Source organism: Camarhynchus parvulus, chromosome 4A, assembly GCF_901933205.1.
Source record: "Camarhynchus parvulus chromosome 4A, STF_HiC, whole genome shotgun sequence".
NCBI lineage: Eukaryota > Metazoa > Chordata > Aves > Passeriformes > Thraupidae > Camarhynchus > Camarhynchus parvulus.
Window position 1 is genome coordinate 3,986,279 of NC_044600.1, and position 16,439 is coordinate 4,002,717.

Sequence of the window (16,439 nt, forward strand, 5' to 3'; positions counted from 1 at the left end):
AAGCGATTTGACTCAGTAGATGGAATACCGCCATGTGACTGTAGTTAAGAAGCTTACTGATGGATGTAGGTGCTGTGTATGTATATATACTCCCTACTGCATCCCGCAGCATTCCTGCATGGCAGGCCAGGGCTGGTTCAGTGGATGAGCAGGACAGCGGAGCAGTGAGGGATGGTGAGGCCGAGGGGCCGTAGGATTATAAGGGGATGGACCCGGGACACCCCTCCCTCCAGGCTCCCTCCCGGAGGGCTCCGCTCCCTCAGGCGGGGCCGCCCTTCCGTCCCGAGCGCTCCGCTCCCTCAGGCGGGGCCGCCTCTCCTTCCCCGAGCGCTCCCCTCCCTCAGGCGGGGCCGCCTCTCCTTCCCCGAGCGCTCCCCTCCCTCAGGCGGGGCCGCCGCTCCCTCCCGAGCGCTCCGCTCCCTCAGGCGGGGCCGCCTCTCCTTCCCCGAGCGCTCCCCTCCCTCAGGCGGGGCCGCCGCTCCCTCCCGCCGCCGCCGCCGGAACCCCGCAGCCGCTCCCGCCCTTTCCGCCGGCGCCGCGCGCGTGACGGCGCCTCCCAAGATGGCGGACAACCTGCCCACAGAGTTCGATGTGGTGGTGGTGGGCACCGGTACGGGGTGGGACGGGCACGGGGGCACTGCCAGCCCTGGCCGGGGCCGAAGCTCCGAGGGGCGGCGGGGGAACGCGGGTCCCCGGCTGAGGGGCCGCAGCGGCGTCCGGGGAGGGCGGGCAGGGTGTGCGAGTGGCTGCTGAGGTACCCGCGGGGACGTGTCCGTGACAGCGGCCGGGACGTTGTCCCAGCGCCCCGGGCATGGCAGCCCGCTCTAGGGCCGCTGCTCACACTGCCGTGGCCGGGTTTGCTTAGAAATGGAGCTGTCATGGAGGGCCGTGTGTGGCTGGCCCTGAGGAATTTGCCGGGACCCCCGGCCCTGTGACCGGGCACAGATTTCACAAACCACACCTGAGATCAGGGGCTCCTTTGGTGCCTCGGAAAGCCTTGTCTGACTGACTCTGCCTCCCCTGGCTGCCCTTATTCCCGAAATCCTATCCTGCTGTTCAGGTCTGCTTTTGTGCAAGGAAAACAGCTCTGAAGAGCTGAAATTCTATCTCGTTGCAGTATATGTGCTGTAGGCTGATAATATATTTTTTATCATATCCTCCAATACGTGTAGTTTTAAGTCTTCGAAGTAGTTTTTCTAATCTCTGTGCCTGCTTTATAAATAACAGAAAACTCTTTGATTCTTTCTCATTAAAGCACATTTCTCTGTCTATGAATGATTGCATAAACCAAACATTTAATTCTCATCTTTCTGCACTCTCTGTATCCTGTACAACTTCATCCTGTTCAGGTGAATAATGATGGAGACCTGGACTGTCTCATTGTAACTTACCACAATGTAACTACAAGAGAAAATTTTAAATACTCCTTCAGGCCTAAGATTCTTGGTGCTTTGTAGCAAAATAATCTTGAATTATTGGAATAGATTTCTGTTTGTAGAACCCAATGAGAGTGACCTGGTTCAGATTGGTCTTGATAAACCTTAAATTCAGCATTGAGCTTTAGTCTTATAGTACATCACAGTTTAGAGGTCCCAAATTAACAGTCAGATTTTGTTTGCCTTTGTAAAGAGCTCAGGGTGTTGTTTGGAGCACAAATGGGAAGGCACTTCTAAATGTTACTGTTTTCCATGTGAAATTAGTAACTGATTTTGGAGTTTGCTGATCTGTGAAATTATGTCCATGGGAGTTAAGGTTCCTAGCACTTTGAAATTGAATGAATGAGTTTCTTTAAAGAAATTGCTGATTTCAGTGTTCAGCAGAAAAAAGCAATCCCCATACAGTGTATGTATAATTGTTTAAAAGATTTCTGATATATATATGGGGTTTTTGAGTAATTATAAACCCTTACTGCCCCCATTGTTTTGACCAAAACTGTGCTAAAAATGCAAAATTTAGGTTCTTGAGCAAATTAAGAGATCCCTTCTGTGTGTTAACGCTGTTCTGTGGAGTGGTTTGCAATAATGAATCTGGCATTTTTTATATGTGCTCAGATTTGAGAACATTTTAAGTGTGTGAGAAGGTTGGTTAATAATGAGAAGCTGAATTACCAAACTGTAAGGGTGAAATATTAAACATGGTGTAACTTCTGTGATTTTTGGGAATGATCCATTCTTTACTGCCATGAGGTAAATATGCAGAAACTCAGAGGTTTATGAAAATGATATGAATGTTAAGCTATTTACTGTTCTAGCCATGAAGGGTGCAAGGACTGTCTGTGCCAGAGAGAGCAGGTCATGTGCAGCCATCAAACCCAATCTTCCCTGCTTTGGAGTGAGGTGTGATGTTGGAGCTTTGATGCTGCAGGAGGGAGGTTCTCTGAGCTAAATTCTCTGAAATGATGCTGTATTTGAGGGTGTTGATTTGTATTCAAGGATGCCTTTTTGCCCACCTAGCAGTAGAGAGTACTGCTCTAACTAACTCCAAGATTCTCAGAGTTCTGCTCTTCAGGAGTTGTTTTGTCTTTGCATTCCTTTTTCTAAGAACAGACACAAGTGGTGATTAGCACTGGTGAGTGACTGAGGGTTTTTAATCTGTATTAAATTTCTCAGTATGGAAGTTTGTTCAGAGTAGAACTTTCATCTGTCTTCTCTTTGGGAAGTGACTCCTGAGGGAATATTTTACCCCAGTCTTCAACTCTCTTATTTCTGTTGCTGTCACCAGTGCTGAGTGTACCTATGAATATGCAATTGTCATACCATAATAATTACAATGTTTGTGTTTAATGGTATTTTTAATGCATAGTAGTAATTGTATTAATTTCTGCATGTGTGGCCTTTTCCTGGTTTTATAACTTGTGTATCTATTAAATTTAGTAATTAGATTGAGTGGTAACATAAGATTTGAATTTGTTTTTATTTCAGGCTCATTTAACTGTTTCCCTGTAGTGAGCTTAGTGCAGATGGAACCTCAACTAAATTTTAGCTATCAGTGCTTCAGTTAATGTCTAGGTTCAATTAATTCATCAATATTGCTATGGGAAAAGGAAATTTTCTTTTAGAAGAAATTCTTTTTCCTTTACTCAGTTATTTTTTTGCATGAGCAAGTTTAGAGCAAGGTGGATATGGGTACAAAAATACTCCTGGTGGGTACAGCAGCTGAAGTTTTGCTGCTGTCATGGAATTTATATCCATAGTTCTAAAGAAAACTGGATTATCTCAATATGAAACTGATGAGCATAGCTTGAGGTTTTTCATGGCCAGCACAGTATGAGAATTACAGCTTTTAGGACATTGTTTTGCTCTGCTTCCTTTTTTGTTGCAGCCTTGAAGTCGCTCTCCCCTCCCTGTCTGCTCCAGTCTCTCCTCTCCCTGCTTTTTGAGCCCAGTGCTGTGCTCTGGTTACCCATCAGGCAGGCAGGGTGGGTTTGTTGGATGGTTCCTGGCCAAAGCAGATCTTCAGGATCATCAGTCCTCAGAGCAGCTCTGCTGTTTGGGGAGGTCTTCTCTGTGGTTTTTATTGGTCTAGAAGCAGAACTGGGGTCAGTGGCACACCTTTGTCAAATAGGAAAATTCACAGGCAAAACATTCAGCGGTGCTGATTTAGGGCAGAAACCCCTGTGAGTGCCAAGATTTGCAACTTTGTGGCTGTGCAGAGTGGTGTGGATACAGGTGCAGGGTCATGTTTACCTTGGAATTTTTTCAGTGAATTGGATTGTATTCAGTTTGGCCTTCTTGTCTCTGACACTCCCCAAGACCTGTGTTAACTGCTGGGAAAGTTGTAAAGGATATGGCTCTTTGAAAGGTGTTGTATTCACAAGTTTGTCTGCCAGTAATTCTAATTTTTTTTCTAAAAAATAGTTATTCTTTATAAAAGCAGTCACAGTAAATATTCTAGTTCTATGCAATTTTCTTTCCATTCTGGTTTTCAGTGGTTATAAATAACACATGAAATGACTTTCAAGGTAGAAAGCAGGAATCCATTTTGAAATATTCTATAAAATAAGGAGTGATTTATGGTTTCATATGATTTTGGCTGAAAGCACTCGGGCTTTGCCAGGTCATCAAAGTCCTGTCAGGAGAATCTATTATTTATTGTTCGATATGCTGGGAGTGGTGTAAGTACTTCATGTTTATCTTATGTAAGTGTAGTGTGGTAGGGAAAATCACTTCCAGATACTAACACAATTTTAAAAATATACCTTACAAGTAAACTAACCCAAATATTACAGATGCAAATTTTCAAGTAAACACTGAAGATTGATATAAAAAATAATAATTCCTAATAGTTTCATTGTTGCAGGATATTTTTAGAATGTGACTAAAATATTTTGTAATACATAATTTGGGCTGATATTTTGGTTACATTATCTTATGTAACTGCACAGTCTTCAGTTTATATCAGCAGCTATTTAGAGTTGATGAAAGCTCAATGGAAAACCAGCTGAAGATGGATATTTTTTGACGTCAGTGGTCACTGTGGACTAACACAGTAGCACTGACTTGTAATGTTGATGTCTGGAAGGAGGAAATAGATCCATGTTTTATAATCATTTGTAGATAAGTCATTGCCTGTCCATTTAAATGTCAAACAAAATGAACACTGACTCACAGTCCTGTCCCGTGTCTCCTCTCTGTGTGTCTCCCTTTCATTTTTTTCAGTGCTCTCCACATGTAAATGTACCTTTTTCTTCTTTACTGATTTTTTAACCTAACTGAAATGGAGGGGTTGTGTTCTGGCCTGGCTCCCCGTCTGGATGTTGGGGTGTAGCAGAGGTGCTGCCTGGGAGGTTTAGGCTCCCTCTGGTACCTCAGGGAGGTTTCTTTCGCAGATACTGTGCAGTGTCCCTGGCTGCTCTTGTAGGAGAACTCATTGTTCTCTGATCCCTTTGTTGTTCTTCTCAGCCTGTGTTCTGCAGCTTTTCGAGATCATATTGCTGATCTTACAGAATCAGAGCCTGTAGGACTCTACTGTGAAAAATACAGAGTAGGTCATCTGCATATCAAGGTGAAAAACTCCTTTAGAAAAAGCCTTAGTAAGGTACTTTGAAATTCCAGTGTGAATGAGGAACAGTGGGACTCCAGGTCTGTGTATCCCAGCAGGAAATGGGTTCCACTGCCTGGGGAATGGGTCCAGTCCTGCTGCAGGAGCTGCTGTCAGAGCACCCTGGGAGACAGAGACCCTGCTGCTCTCCTGGGAGCTGCTGCTCCAGGAGGAGGAGAAACTTCCTCAGTATCCTTCATGAAATGTTTACAAACGTGTAAGGAGCAAGGAGAGCAAGCTCTTTTCCCATGGGGAAGCAGAAAAGAAGTGGAAGTATTAGAGGACTCAAGTGAAAATGAAACTCAGTATGTGTCTTGCTTTACAGATCTTTTAATTCAAGTGCTTTGCTTTGACTGCTATAGCTTTAAACCAGAGATGAGGCTCTGAGCTGTAGTTTGTGCTGGAGAACATTGCTTGGTGTGAGTATAATTTTTAATAAGTCAAATTTTTATTTCAAGCCTAAGTGCTTGTATTCCTTTCCTAAATGTTCATTTACACCAGCTGTGAGATTGAATGGTTTTCATTGCCAAGTTCCTCTGATGAGATGCAGAAAACTGTGTGCAATTACAGTGTAGGGAAAGAAACTTTTACTTTGTGACTTCTTTCTTGACCAGTAACATGTTCTTACTTTTCTTAGTGGGTTGGCATTTCTATGCCATACTCTGTAATGCAGAAGTATTTTCTGACACTGCTCTGCAATATGAGCAAATATTGAAATTAATAAATTTTAATAATCTTTATCTTTAAATATTCTGTACAAGAAGCATTTTAATTTGCAATTAATTATGAAATTCTTTTAAAATGTCACATATACCAAAAACCCACCCTGAGGATTTTGTAGTGAGCTCCTCCAGAGTCAGCTGCTCTTCTCTACTTAGAAGTTCAGATGCAAACAAAATGTATTGCAGCTGGTGAACTGTCTGACTCCAGAAGATTGTTTTGAAATTGTCTGTGTTCCAACATTTTTATATATTTCCCTTCAACATTTTATATTATGAAAAAGCCACTTGTGATTTATTTAGTAGATGGAGTGAAGCAAATTAAACATTTAAGCCTTTTCAAGATGGATCTTGTGTAATTCAGTAAAAACTTATCATCTGGATGACTGCAAAGCAGTTTGCAGTGAGCAGCTCAGGATCAGGATGCTCCCAGAGATGTGAAGCTGTTGAGTTTAGAAATTGCTCAGGGCAGTGGCTGAGTCCTTTTCAGGGCACTGCAAGAGGCAGTGCAGCACTAGAGCTGCAAGTACAGCTGCTAAGCAGGAGACACAGTGTGTAAGCCTGTAATTAATTTTTGATCACACAGAGGTGAATTATACGTTTTCATTATTTTGTAATACTTCAGAAATTAATTGGCTTTTAAAACTGAATTAAAGTTTTCCACCTTAATGTTTATCTCAAACTTTAATTTTGTTGTACTGGAACTAAGAATAGAATTGGGTTTTGTATAACTAAATAATCTGAAGCTAATTCCTCTTTCTTTTTTACTTCTAAAACACTATTCTAGAAAATGAGAGTATGGCTGATTTTGTTTCATAGGGAATCTCCAAAAATTCATGTAATGGGGATTATCTTGGTCAGAGGTTACTGGAAACAACCAGATGCAGACTTCAAGGTCAGCTTGCAGCAGGCACCTCTTTGAGATTTATGGAGATGAATCTGCCTGTGATGAATCCAGGAGGGCTGGGATGGAGGCAATGCTCGGGCAGTGGTGGTGAGGGTGAGTGCTGGCAGGGGCCTGTGCAGAGAAACCTTTGAGCTCAGCACAGGACTGGCCTGAGCCCAGAGGTTCACCCAGAGCCCTGAGCTTGTGCTGCCCTGTGGGGCTCCCTCCTCCTCCTCCTCCTGCCCTGTGGGGCTCCCTTCTCCTCCTCCTCCTCCCCCCCTGCCGGGCTCCCTCCTCCTGCCCGCAGCTGCTTCCAAGGCAGCCCTGCAGTCTCTCCCAGCACTTCCCAGGGCGTTGTACAGAAGCATTGGTACAAACTTCAGTTTCCTCTCTGTACTGAAGTGGCCATGCCGCCCATGTTTGTTACTTTAATTAGAGCTAATTATTGTTACAATGCAGTCTGCTTGCCACTTTGTTTCTTTCCAATGGGAAGCCAAATGCAGGAGGATGAGTGTGCCTTGTAGTGAGGATCCAAACACATTTCAGAATCTGAATAGAATCCATTTTAGGCGTTTTGAGAAATCAAAGTTCACGTCAGGAGGCTGTTTCCAAGTATGAACACTTTCTAAAAACACGTTTCTCTGTTCCTGGATTATCTGAAGGGGACTATTTTGCACAACTGTCTGAGCATCCTGTCAGAGGCAATTCAGCTTTCCATGCTGTGATTTCATAATCTAAGCAGGCTTTTCCAAGTAAGTTTTTTTCCTAGATGGAGAAGGACAATGTATAATTGTATTGTAATTGTAATTGTCCAGAACCCTCTTTCTTGGAAAAGACTTTTGTTCAATAACCATCATGCAATACAGATCACAGATAGGACTAACTTGCATTTGACAAAGCTGCCTCTTTTCCCTGTGCCCTTGTTTCTGTTGGAGAAGAGAATTCAGAAACTGGTGCCATGTGACAGTCTTATTTATTTCTTGGATTTCCTGAGGTGTTGTCCCCAGGAGCAAAGGGTGTCCTGTTCCAGCAGGTTGTTGGGAGCCTCTCCAAAAGCTGGGATGTGCCAGCCATGCTCCCACTCTCACCACTGGGTATGTGGGGGGCCACGGTGTCTTAGAAGCACAGGGTTGGTGAAGAAAATTGATGCCAGCTTTCAAGAGCGAGGAAGCTAATTCAGGGAACAATTTCATCCAAGGTTAATGGAAGAACAGACCTCCAACACAGTATCAATTGGATCAAGCTTAAAGCAATCAGTTATGCCCTGGTAGCTATAACTCGGCCCAGGTCAGCCAGGCAGCACTGGTGATGTTTTACAACACTTTCTCAGTGGCTTTTATCAATAAGGAAGGAGAAACAAGTTTCTCAATTCCATTTCTAGAGTAATACTGTCTGTGCCCCAATGAGGGAAAGAAAAGCTTTTTTGGGACCTCCAAACACAGAGTAGTTGTAGATTCTATTCCAGATAGTTTATAGAGGGAGCAAAATGAACCATATATATAAACATGGGGGGACAGCTGAGTGTGGAGCTCTCACGTAATGACTGTGTGCTGCCAGGGCCTCATGGCAGTCCTGAAGTGTGTGCTGCACTTGTGTATTTTCTCCTTGTCTCCTTGGTCACAGTGGTCTGTGTTATGAGCTCTTGTTTCCAAAAATTCAACTCTGAAGACTTTTGGCCTTTCTAGTCTGTGGAACAAACATCCTGGGAACTGCTGTAACTGTTCATCCCTCCTTCTGGCCCTGGAGGTTAATTCTGTGTTAAACCTTCACTTGCTGTGGAAGGTCAGCAGTGCAAAACTATTTTCTGCTTTATCAATTCAGAAAAGGATTTTTTTAAAATCCATCGAAAAAGTAATCATTAAAACCAGAAATTCTGAAGGGAAGTTGTAACTATTTTCCAGGAAAATTTGTCATGCCTGTCTTAACACTTCCTTCTTTGTATTGATACAAATATTTATACTTTTGGACAACACCATGGAACTGCTTTCCCAAAAATTGACCATTTATTTGATTTGGAAGGAGGTCAGGAGGGGCAGGTGACGAGGGCAGAGGTTGCACCTCTTTATTTTGATGATTCTTTTGGCCTTTGCTGGTTTGAAGTATTGGTGAAACTGTGGCCTGGTGTACCCAGCTCCCAGGGGATGTTTCCTAGACTGCAAGGTTTATTTGTTGGTGAAGGCACTGTTCTGTGTAAGGAACAGACAGCACAGGTCTGGAATTCTGCTGGAAATGGTGTTTGTCATGGAGTGAGCCAGAGTGGATTGTGCCCTTCCAGGGCTGCTTCTTCCCCTTCCAGTTCTGTCTCTGCAGCTGCTTCTGGTGCTGCTGAAAATGAGATCGAGCAAACACTCCTTTCACTTCCTTTAATCTCATCCCTTAATTGAATACATGGCCTAAGTGTCTTCTAATACCAGTCCCTAGGATTTTAATTGCTGATCCTGAATTACTTGCTTGAACAGCCAACAGATCATTGAAAAAGAGATTTGAGGGAAGTTAGTGCCACAGAGCTTAGCTGGTGAGCTGTCCTGCTTTTCTGAACCTGCTCCAGAATCCAAGGCATTTAACTGGGCATGTGAAATCTGGTGAGTGGGAGCAGACATTACAGAACAGCCCCATTTATTTATTGAGCTCCAGTGGGATCCTGTGCCATTCCAAGCATGTATTGCTGGCAGAGCTATCACAGCCTTTTGGTGTGCTTTTTTGCTACATTTTTTTTTCTAAATATAGGGAAAACTTACTGATTTGGTAGAGTGTAATTGCATAATGTGGGAGATTTTGATAGGGATACCACTCTTAAGGACAATCACAGTCCTTTTGTTTACTTTGAAGTGAATAAAAATGCCGTCAGTTAATACCTGTGTGCATTACCAAGGATGTGAGTACAGAGCACCCCACTAAGCTTTGGGTATCATTGTGTTCGAAATTGCTCAGTCTGGTTATGAGAGCAGGGTGTGGAGAGAAGATGCTGGTGCCAAGCTTTAATTCAGCAGTGTTTGCAAGTGGTACATGCCATACAGTTATTTAAAAAATAAAAATAAAGTTGCATTTAAGAGGGTCAGCAAAATGTTAAAGAGCATAAAATAGTGTTCCTTATTGTAGTACCATGAGACTGTTAAAAATTTCAGTGACTCACATTGTAAAATTTCTTTTGAGTTGCCTGCTCCTGACCAAGTTCTACCATTATTGCAATTTTTAATATATCATTGCATGGTAAGTTCTAAAACTGCCTGTGTCATTTCAGGTTTGCCTGAGTCCATTATTGCAGCAGCGTGTGCCAGAAGTGGCCAGAGAGTTCTTCATGTGGATTCGTAAGTTACTCCAGTCATTTCCCTTTCTGAGCCAAACTGACTGCAAGGGTTTCTGTGGCTCTGTCAGTGTGGGCTGCAGGACTCCTGTCTCTTCATCTGGCACCAAGTAATGTTATGTTTCTGTCTCTGCCTTATTTTGGGGGTGTTATTTCCATCAATAGAGCAGGCAGTTTTTGGAAGCTGGCTCAGGGATTTGGAACATGAGTGCTGTGGTGAAGGATGCTGTGATGGCTCCTTCCTTGCTACAGGCAGGAATGGCTGCAGGTTTAGTGCCTTGGTTCTCATTCCTGACAATAATTATCCCATTCTCTTGGTGAGAATGACTTGTGTTATTTCAGTTTTTGTTTTCATTGGCTATCAAAGTCTGTAATAGTATTGGCCTCTGGAACTTTGATTTCTGTTATCCATGCCTGTTTCTAGCTATGATGAATATTACCTTTTAACAAAGTAAATGGTTCCCTTCATTAATGATCAGAATTATTAATTAAAGTTTTTCTCAGTGTATAAAGAAATGAGATTCGGGGTTAGTGAAATAGCTGTGTTAGATGTGCTACTTTGATTAATCTTTGCAGGGAACAAAGGCCTGAGCTAAGTCAGGCACCAGGTATTGCTCACATATATGCATAAAGTCTTTGTTTATAGTTTACTTGCTCTCATTACCTTGTGTACCTTGTTTTATTACTTTTAATCTCCAGCCATGTTTGCATTTATCATAATATACTGCATAGGTGATTATGGGAGATAGTTTTGAAGTGGCCTGTTATAAAATACTGAGTTCTGAGTTTGATTTATAAACACTGTCCAAGCATTGCCATCAGCAGTAGCTAATCTTATTCAAAATAGTCACTTCACTGCAGTGTTGCCATAAATTGCTGTAGACTGATTTTAAACTGAAGTTAGCTTCTGCCAACTAGTAATTGAAGGAGCTCTATTTCTCTGTGCCAGCTATCTGTCTCAATAAACATAAAATCTGTGGTTCTTCTCAGAGAGCTACATTTGCTGTAGATATTAATGAGCTGTTGACATGTGAAATTTCAAGGATATTTGTTAAATGATTTACAAAAGTAATTTGCAATTTAAAATGTGGAGATTGGCACTTAGTTTAAATTTGAAGCTGCTGGAGAAAGGTAGATCAAGACTAAAAGTGGATTACTTGAAGTGAATATGCTTCCTGTACTAATTGTGCACATGCAAAAGATTTTCCCCTAACCACTTGCTCAAGTTCCTGAGCAAGTTCCTTTATTTGCCTCTTTTAATTCTGTATCTGTAGTTATGCACCAGTTTGGTTACTGAGGATGGGGCAGTTAGGGGTGAGGCATGTTTAGCTACATTTTGTATTTGATATTCAGGGTCTGAAATACATTTGTAGGCTGCAGTTTTATTGTCTACATTCTTCCTCATTGGCTTATTTATCTTTCCACACAGAATTGAATTCAAATGCAAAGGAGGGTCAAGATGCAGAATTTTAACTTCTCTGAGAAGTAGAACAAACTGGGCAGCTCTTGAGACCTGTTACCTTTCCTATTTTTTGACTACTTTGCCTGTAGAGCACTTGAGTGTTCCTTATGTCCAAAATTCTTTTACTTGAACATCCAAAACTCTGCTGGGCCTTATTCCTGTACCTCCCCAGTCTGACATCCCTGTTTGTAGTTTGTTCCACATCCTGCTAAACAATTTGTCTCACTTTTTTTTTCAGAACTTGTAAAATGTATGTTGTAATAGACCCTGTGTCTTCGTACAGCCCTCTTTTGGATCTTTAACTGCTGGGAAGTGAGGGAGCTGTGGGATTACAGCAGCCAGAGAGCAAAACAGGTGCTGCTCTAAGCAGGTCAATTCTTGCAAGAAAAAAAAAGAAATTATTTAATTTCAATAAGGAAAACTAGGCAAAAAATTGTTAATTCTGGTATCTTTTCAGTTTACTTGAAAAAGTCTTTTTTCTGTTTATTTTGGTTTAGGATCCAATCTCACAGCAAAGGTGTTAGAGAGTAAACCATGGTCTCAGCTGGGCCATGGTAATTCCCTTTGGTCATGTTCATATCCCAGGAAATAATGTGATGTGGCACAAGTGACTGCCACCATCACCCAGCCTTTTGTTGGGCTGAAGGATCTCAGGAGCTGTTTGGGTTAAACTTCCCTCTTGGAAGCCAGGCAGCTCCTAAACCCCATCCCTGGGCCAGACTGGGAATCTCTAATACATCTGCCTGTGCACCAATAGGTGGCACAGGAAACTTCATGGGTTTGAAACATAAATAATTTTGTGTTCAGATCCTTAAAATCGATGTGGCAGAACTTCCTGTGCAAAAGACAGCTGCTCTGATGGCTCAGGACTTCCTTCTGCAAGATCAGAGGCAGGACAGTCGCATTGAGGCAGCTCTTGGGGGAAATCCTGAGGCATCAGCAGCTTCTGTGCAGCAGCAGCAGCTCTGAGTGTCACCCTGGGGGCTGAGCCATGGCCTGGCAAGGGCCAGCTCCCCAGCAGGCAACAAATGTTCTGCAGCTCTTGGGTTTTCATTGGGAATCTCCTGCTTTCACAAGTGGCCAGGTTCTAAAATTGCATCTGTCTGCAGAAGGGCACATGAGAGATTTTCTTCATTCAGATTGAGATTGGTAATCAGTCAGAAACAAATTGTGATTTCAGTGTTCCAGATTGGAATTTACCAATTATTTCAGTCTTGGTAACTGAAGTAAAAAGTGAAAAGGTAACATAGGAGAAGAGACAAGGCATTTGCAAAGGTAAAATTGTACTTTAGTTACATTTCCAAAAGTTTGCAAAACTTTTTTCTGCTGTTAGCTCTGAACTGCAGATTAGAGACTTGAAAATTGTGAAGAGAAAGGAGCAGTGTTGTAATTCAGGTGAAATCCAGGTAAAACGGGAGGAGTTGAGCAAATATAATTTAGGAACTAATGTATGGTAGGGAAGGAAAACATCTGTGCTCTAACTCGGTAGAAAAAGTATTTTCCACCTGTGCTGTTACACCTTCAAAATGATTCCTGTTCTTAGTTAGGGAATAATGGGATTATAACCCTAAAAAAGGGAGAGAATATCCATCTTTGTAGTTGGCTAATATAGCAAGAGAAGAGGGCAGCTTTGGCCTGGAGATTTTGGGACAATATTTTAGCTTTAATTAGGCTTTGATCTTGACCATTACTTAGAGGAATTCCTCAGTTCATCTTCAGGGCAATTCTAACAGAAATATTTGGTTACAAAGGAGTCCTAATTGTAAAACCATTAGTCAGCTCTTCTCAGAATTCCTCTTCAAGACTTGCTGTAAACTTTGCTCATTATGTCAGTAATCATGTCTGCTCTGTCTTCCTTCTGTAGTGTTTTCAGATGAGAAAATTAAGCAATCCTGATTCATCATGTAGTGCAGGGAAACTAATTAAAATTCCAGGATAAAAAAAAATCTGGAAGTTGCTACTTGAAGAGATGAATATTTGAGGTGGCATTACACAGCTTGGGAAGGGTGCTCAGACACCAGGAAAGGAGGGACAGCTGTGGTTCATTTTCCTTTGGAGAGGGCTGTGCCAGCTCCTCAGAATGGATGGAGCTCCACACCAGGGTCGTGCAGTGCTTTGTTGAACCCTTTAGGTTGCCTCAAAACTGGGTAAAACAAATAATTTCAAAGGAAAGCCAAGCTGATGAACAGAGGCATGCTCACATGAAAGATGTCTGACAGCTCACAAAGAAACTTCTGTAACTTTCTATGAAAATAATGTTAATTTCTCTTACTGAAAGTTCTAACTTTAAATAGTCTAAATATGCATGACTTAATATAGGTGGAGAATCAAGAAACCCACTCTTAATTTTAGGCAGTTTTTTTGGGATTTCTGTGATCATGGCCTTGCCTGCTCCAACAGCTATATATTATATTCCATATTCAAGAAACTTGCAACCAGAACAGCACATTTCCTTAAAAAGAAATCTTCATGGCCATGGTTTTTGGAAATCCCAGAAATGATAGTTAATACATGGATATTGAAGTTTTTTCTGTAGAATCTAAAGAAACATGAAAAAATTACCTTGCACCGTTGACAGCTTAAACAAAGCTTGATGTTACCATCACATGCAACTGTCAGTATCTTTTACAGATTGAAATCTGACAGAATTGGGCATTTCATAGATGTAATCCCCATTCCTTTGTGTTCTGTGTGGTACCAAGCAGCAGTAGCTGTGGAGCTGACCATGTCAGTCACACAGAGTCAGGATGAGCTCCTGTTCCAGAGGATTGGAGTTCCTGCTTGGGAGCCGTCTGCAGGAGGAGCTGTGCTGCCCAGTGCATGGATTTAATCCCCATTGCTTTGTGTTCTGTGTGGTACCAATCTGCAGGAGGAGCTGTGCTGCCCAGTGCATGGATTTAATCCCCATTGCTTTGTGTTCTGTGTGGTACCAATCTGCAGGAGGAGCTGTGCTGCCCAGTGCTGCCCTCACTGCAGTGCAGGGCCTGCCACACCACCATCCCTTCTTGGAGCCACCTCTATTCTGTGAATGCTGCATTCTGTTGTCTTTGCAAAAGATGTCCTATTTATGTTCTTCACTATTGCCTTGCAGGAGCTGAAAGACTTTTTTAGGTCAGTTTGTAGTCAGGAGCAATTAGGCAGTGCTCAGCAGACATCTGTCCTTCATATGCTAAGTAAGCAGCGAGGTCCAGAGCAGCAGCCCCTGGTGCTGAGCGGGGCTGACGCTCCTGTGAAGTCTCTGTCAGTGCAGATAAGCCCTGTCAAAAGCAGCCCATTGTAAATCTAGTCAGGAGAATCTAACCTGAATTTAGCTTTTCACTGGTATCACACTGATCTCTACAATTTAAAAGTGGAGGAGGTTATGATAAGATTGATTTAACAGCCTTCGCATTATTCTTTAAAATGCAAACCCTATCTTCCTCCCTATAGCTATCTGTTGAGGAGGGTATTTTTGGTATCTTTGAGGCTTCTGAAGTGCCAGTACACATTGCCAGAAAACAGAGTTAAATCCTGAAATAACTTTAATTTTGCAAGAACTGGTGACTTTTTAAAATGTAATTACTCCATTATTTTTCTTCTCTGAGTTGTTAAGTATTTAAGATGTGCTATGCATGACAACAAATGCCAACTAATCCAACAGATGTTTAGAGAAATATTGGTAGAGAAATTTTAAAGAGAGAGCAGAGACTTTCTTTGCTTAACAGCAGAACTATTAATTTTCTGTGATTTAAAAGCAGTAAATAATCTTTTTGCAAGCAAGAAGGTGGCAAATAGAAACTGGGAAGTGCTCAGGGAGGGATGTTCACTTGGTACAAATCAGTTCCTTTGGCTCCACCTGCAGTACATGCAGTTCAGTAAGTGTTTTGCCAGAGCAGCTTCACAATGTGTAATAGGCAAAATCTGTTGTGTAAGCAGTAGATAAACAATAAACTGCACTTTCCTGTATTTGACATAATGGATAAGAGAGCCAGTCTTGGCCAAAAAGCAGTATTATCTCTATTTTCCTTTTCTTCACACTATCCCTTGTGTTGTTCTCAGCATTATCCATTTACCCTGAATATAATTTGATTTTGAACTATAGTGTGTTTGGTCAGAGATGCATGCAAGGAGGAAAATGGAAATTTTGCATTTCATTAAGGATTGCAAAATGCTAATTTTTATCTATTCTGCATCTGAAAAATCTTACCATGTAAAATGTTTTGAATGTATCATACTTAGTTGTTTTTTTCTTTGAATCTGAGAAAGTTGCTTTACCTGTCCAACAGGTTTTCCTTTTGGTTTTTTTTTTTTTTTACAGGAGAAATTACTATGGTGGAAACTGGGCCAGCTTTAGTTTTTCAGGATTATTATCTTGGATTAAAGAAAATCAGGTAAAAATTTCCCAAATTGTTTCTTGAATCTCTGTTTGCATGATTTATTTCAAGACAAATCACCTCCCTGCTTTTGCTCTTTGGTAATTTGACAGATCAAAGGGGTTTGTAGTTCCCAGCTTTGCTGGTTGAGCCTCACCCATCTGGCCTGGCAGTGTGAGGCTCTGATGTGCTGCCTTGTCAGTCTGATTGAGACCAGCCTGGTGTTCAGCCACACTTCTGGCTTCTTGAGCTTCAAGAGAAGCAGCTACACCATTGTTTCAGTTCCTTTGTGATAATCTGGTCTTTTTCATTTCCTCTGGGATTATTTTCCTCTCTCTGATGTTTCAGCCCTTTTGTTTGTCTCGTTTGTATTCCGCTGATTCTTCCTTGCAGGCAGAGAAGTGGTTGCTGCATCCTTCCATTGAAATGTCCTGTAACCAGGACAAAAAGATGAATGCTGATAGTGTATTTTTCAATGACCAAAGTTTATCTGATTCATGGCAGTCCACTAGAAATCTTCCAGGGAGGATATTTATTCAGGAGATGGAGCACCAGGGCTGGATTAGCAAGTGCTGCTCCGTTATTTACAGAAATGCTCAGAGCCTGTTGGGCCGTAGAAGATGGAAGTTCCTCAGCTCAGTCTCACCCCTGCTCTTTACACTGTGCTGCCTCCTGG

General features: G+C 42.1%; 1 protein-coding gene across 2 annotated transcripts in view; it reads left to right on the forward strand.

The window, feature by feature from the left end:
- The first annotated feature begins 516 nt into the window (after positions 1-516).
- The window catches only part of CHM (CHM Rab escort protein), a 51,143-nt gene continuing 35,220 nt past the window's right edge, over positions 517-16,439 (forward strand). For both annotated transcript variants that reach the window (XR_004061451.1, XM_030967472.1), the window contains exons 1-3: positions 517-610; positions 9,887-9,953; positions 15,709-15,781. Coding sequence is in view for 1 of the 2 variants with exons in the window: in XM_030967472.1 (XP_030823332.1) it covers positions 562-610; positions 9,887-9,953; positions 15,709-15,781 (189 nt within the window). In the remaining variant the exon portion in view is untranslated. The remainder of the gene's footprint in view (positions 611-9,886; positions 9,954-15,708; positions 15,782-16,439) is intronic.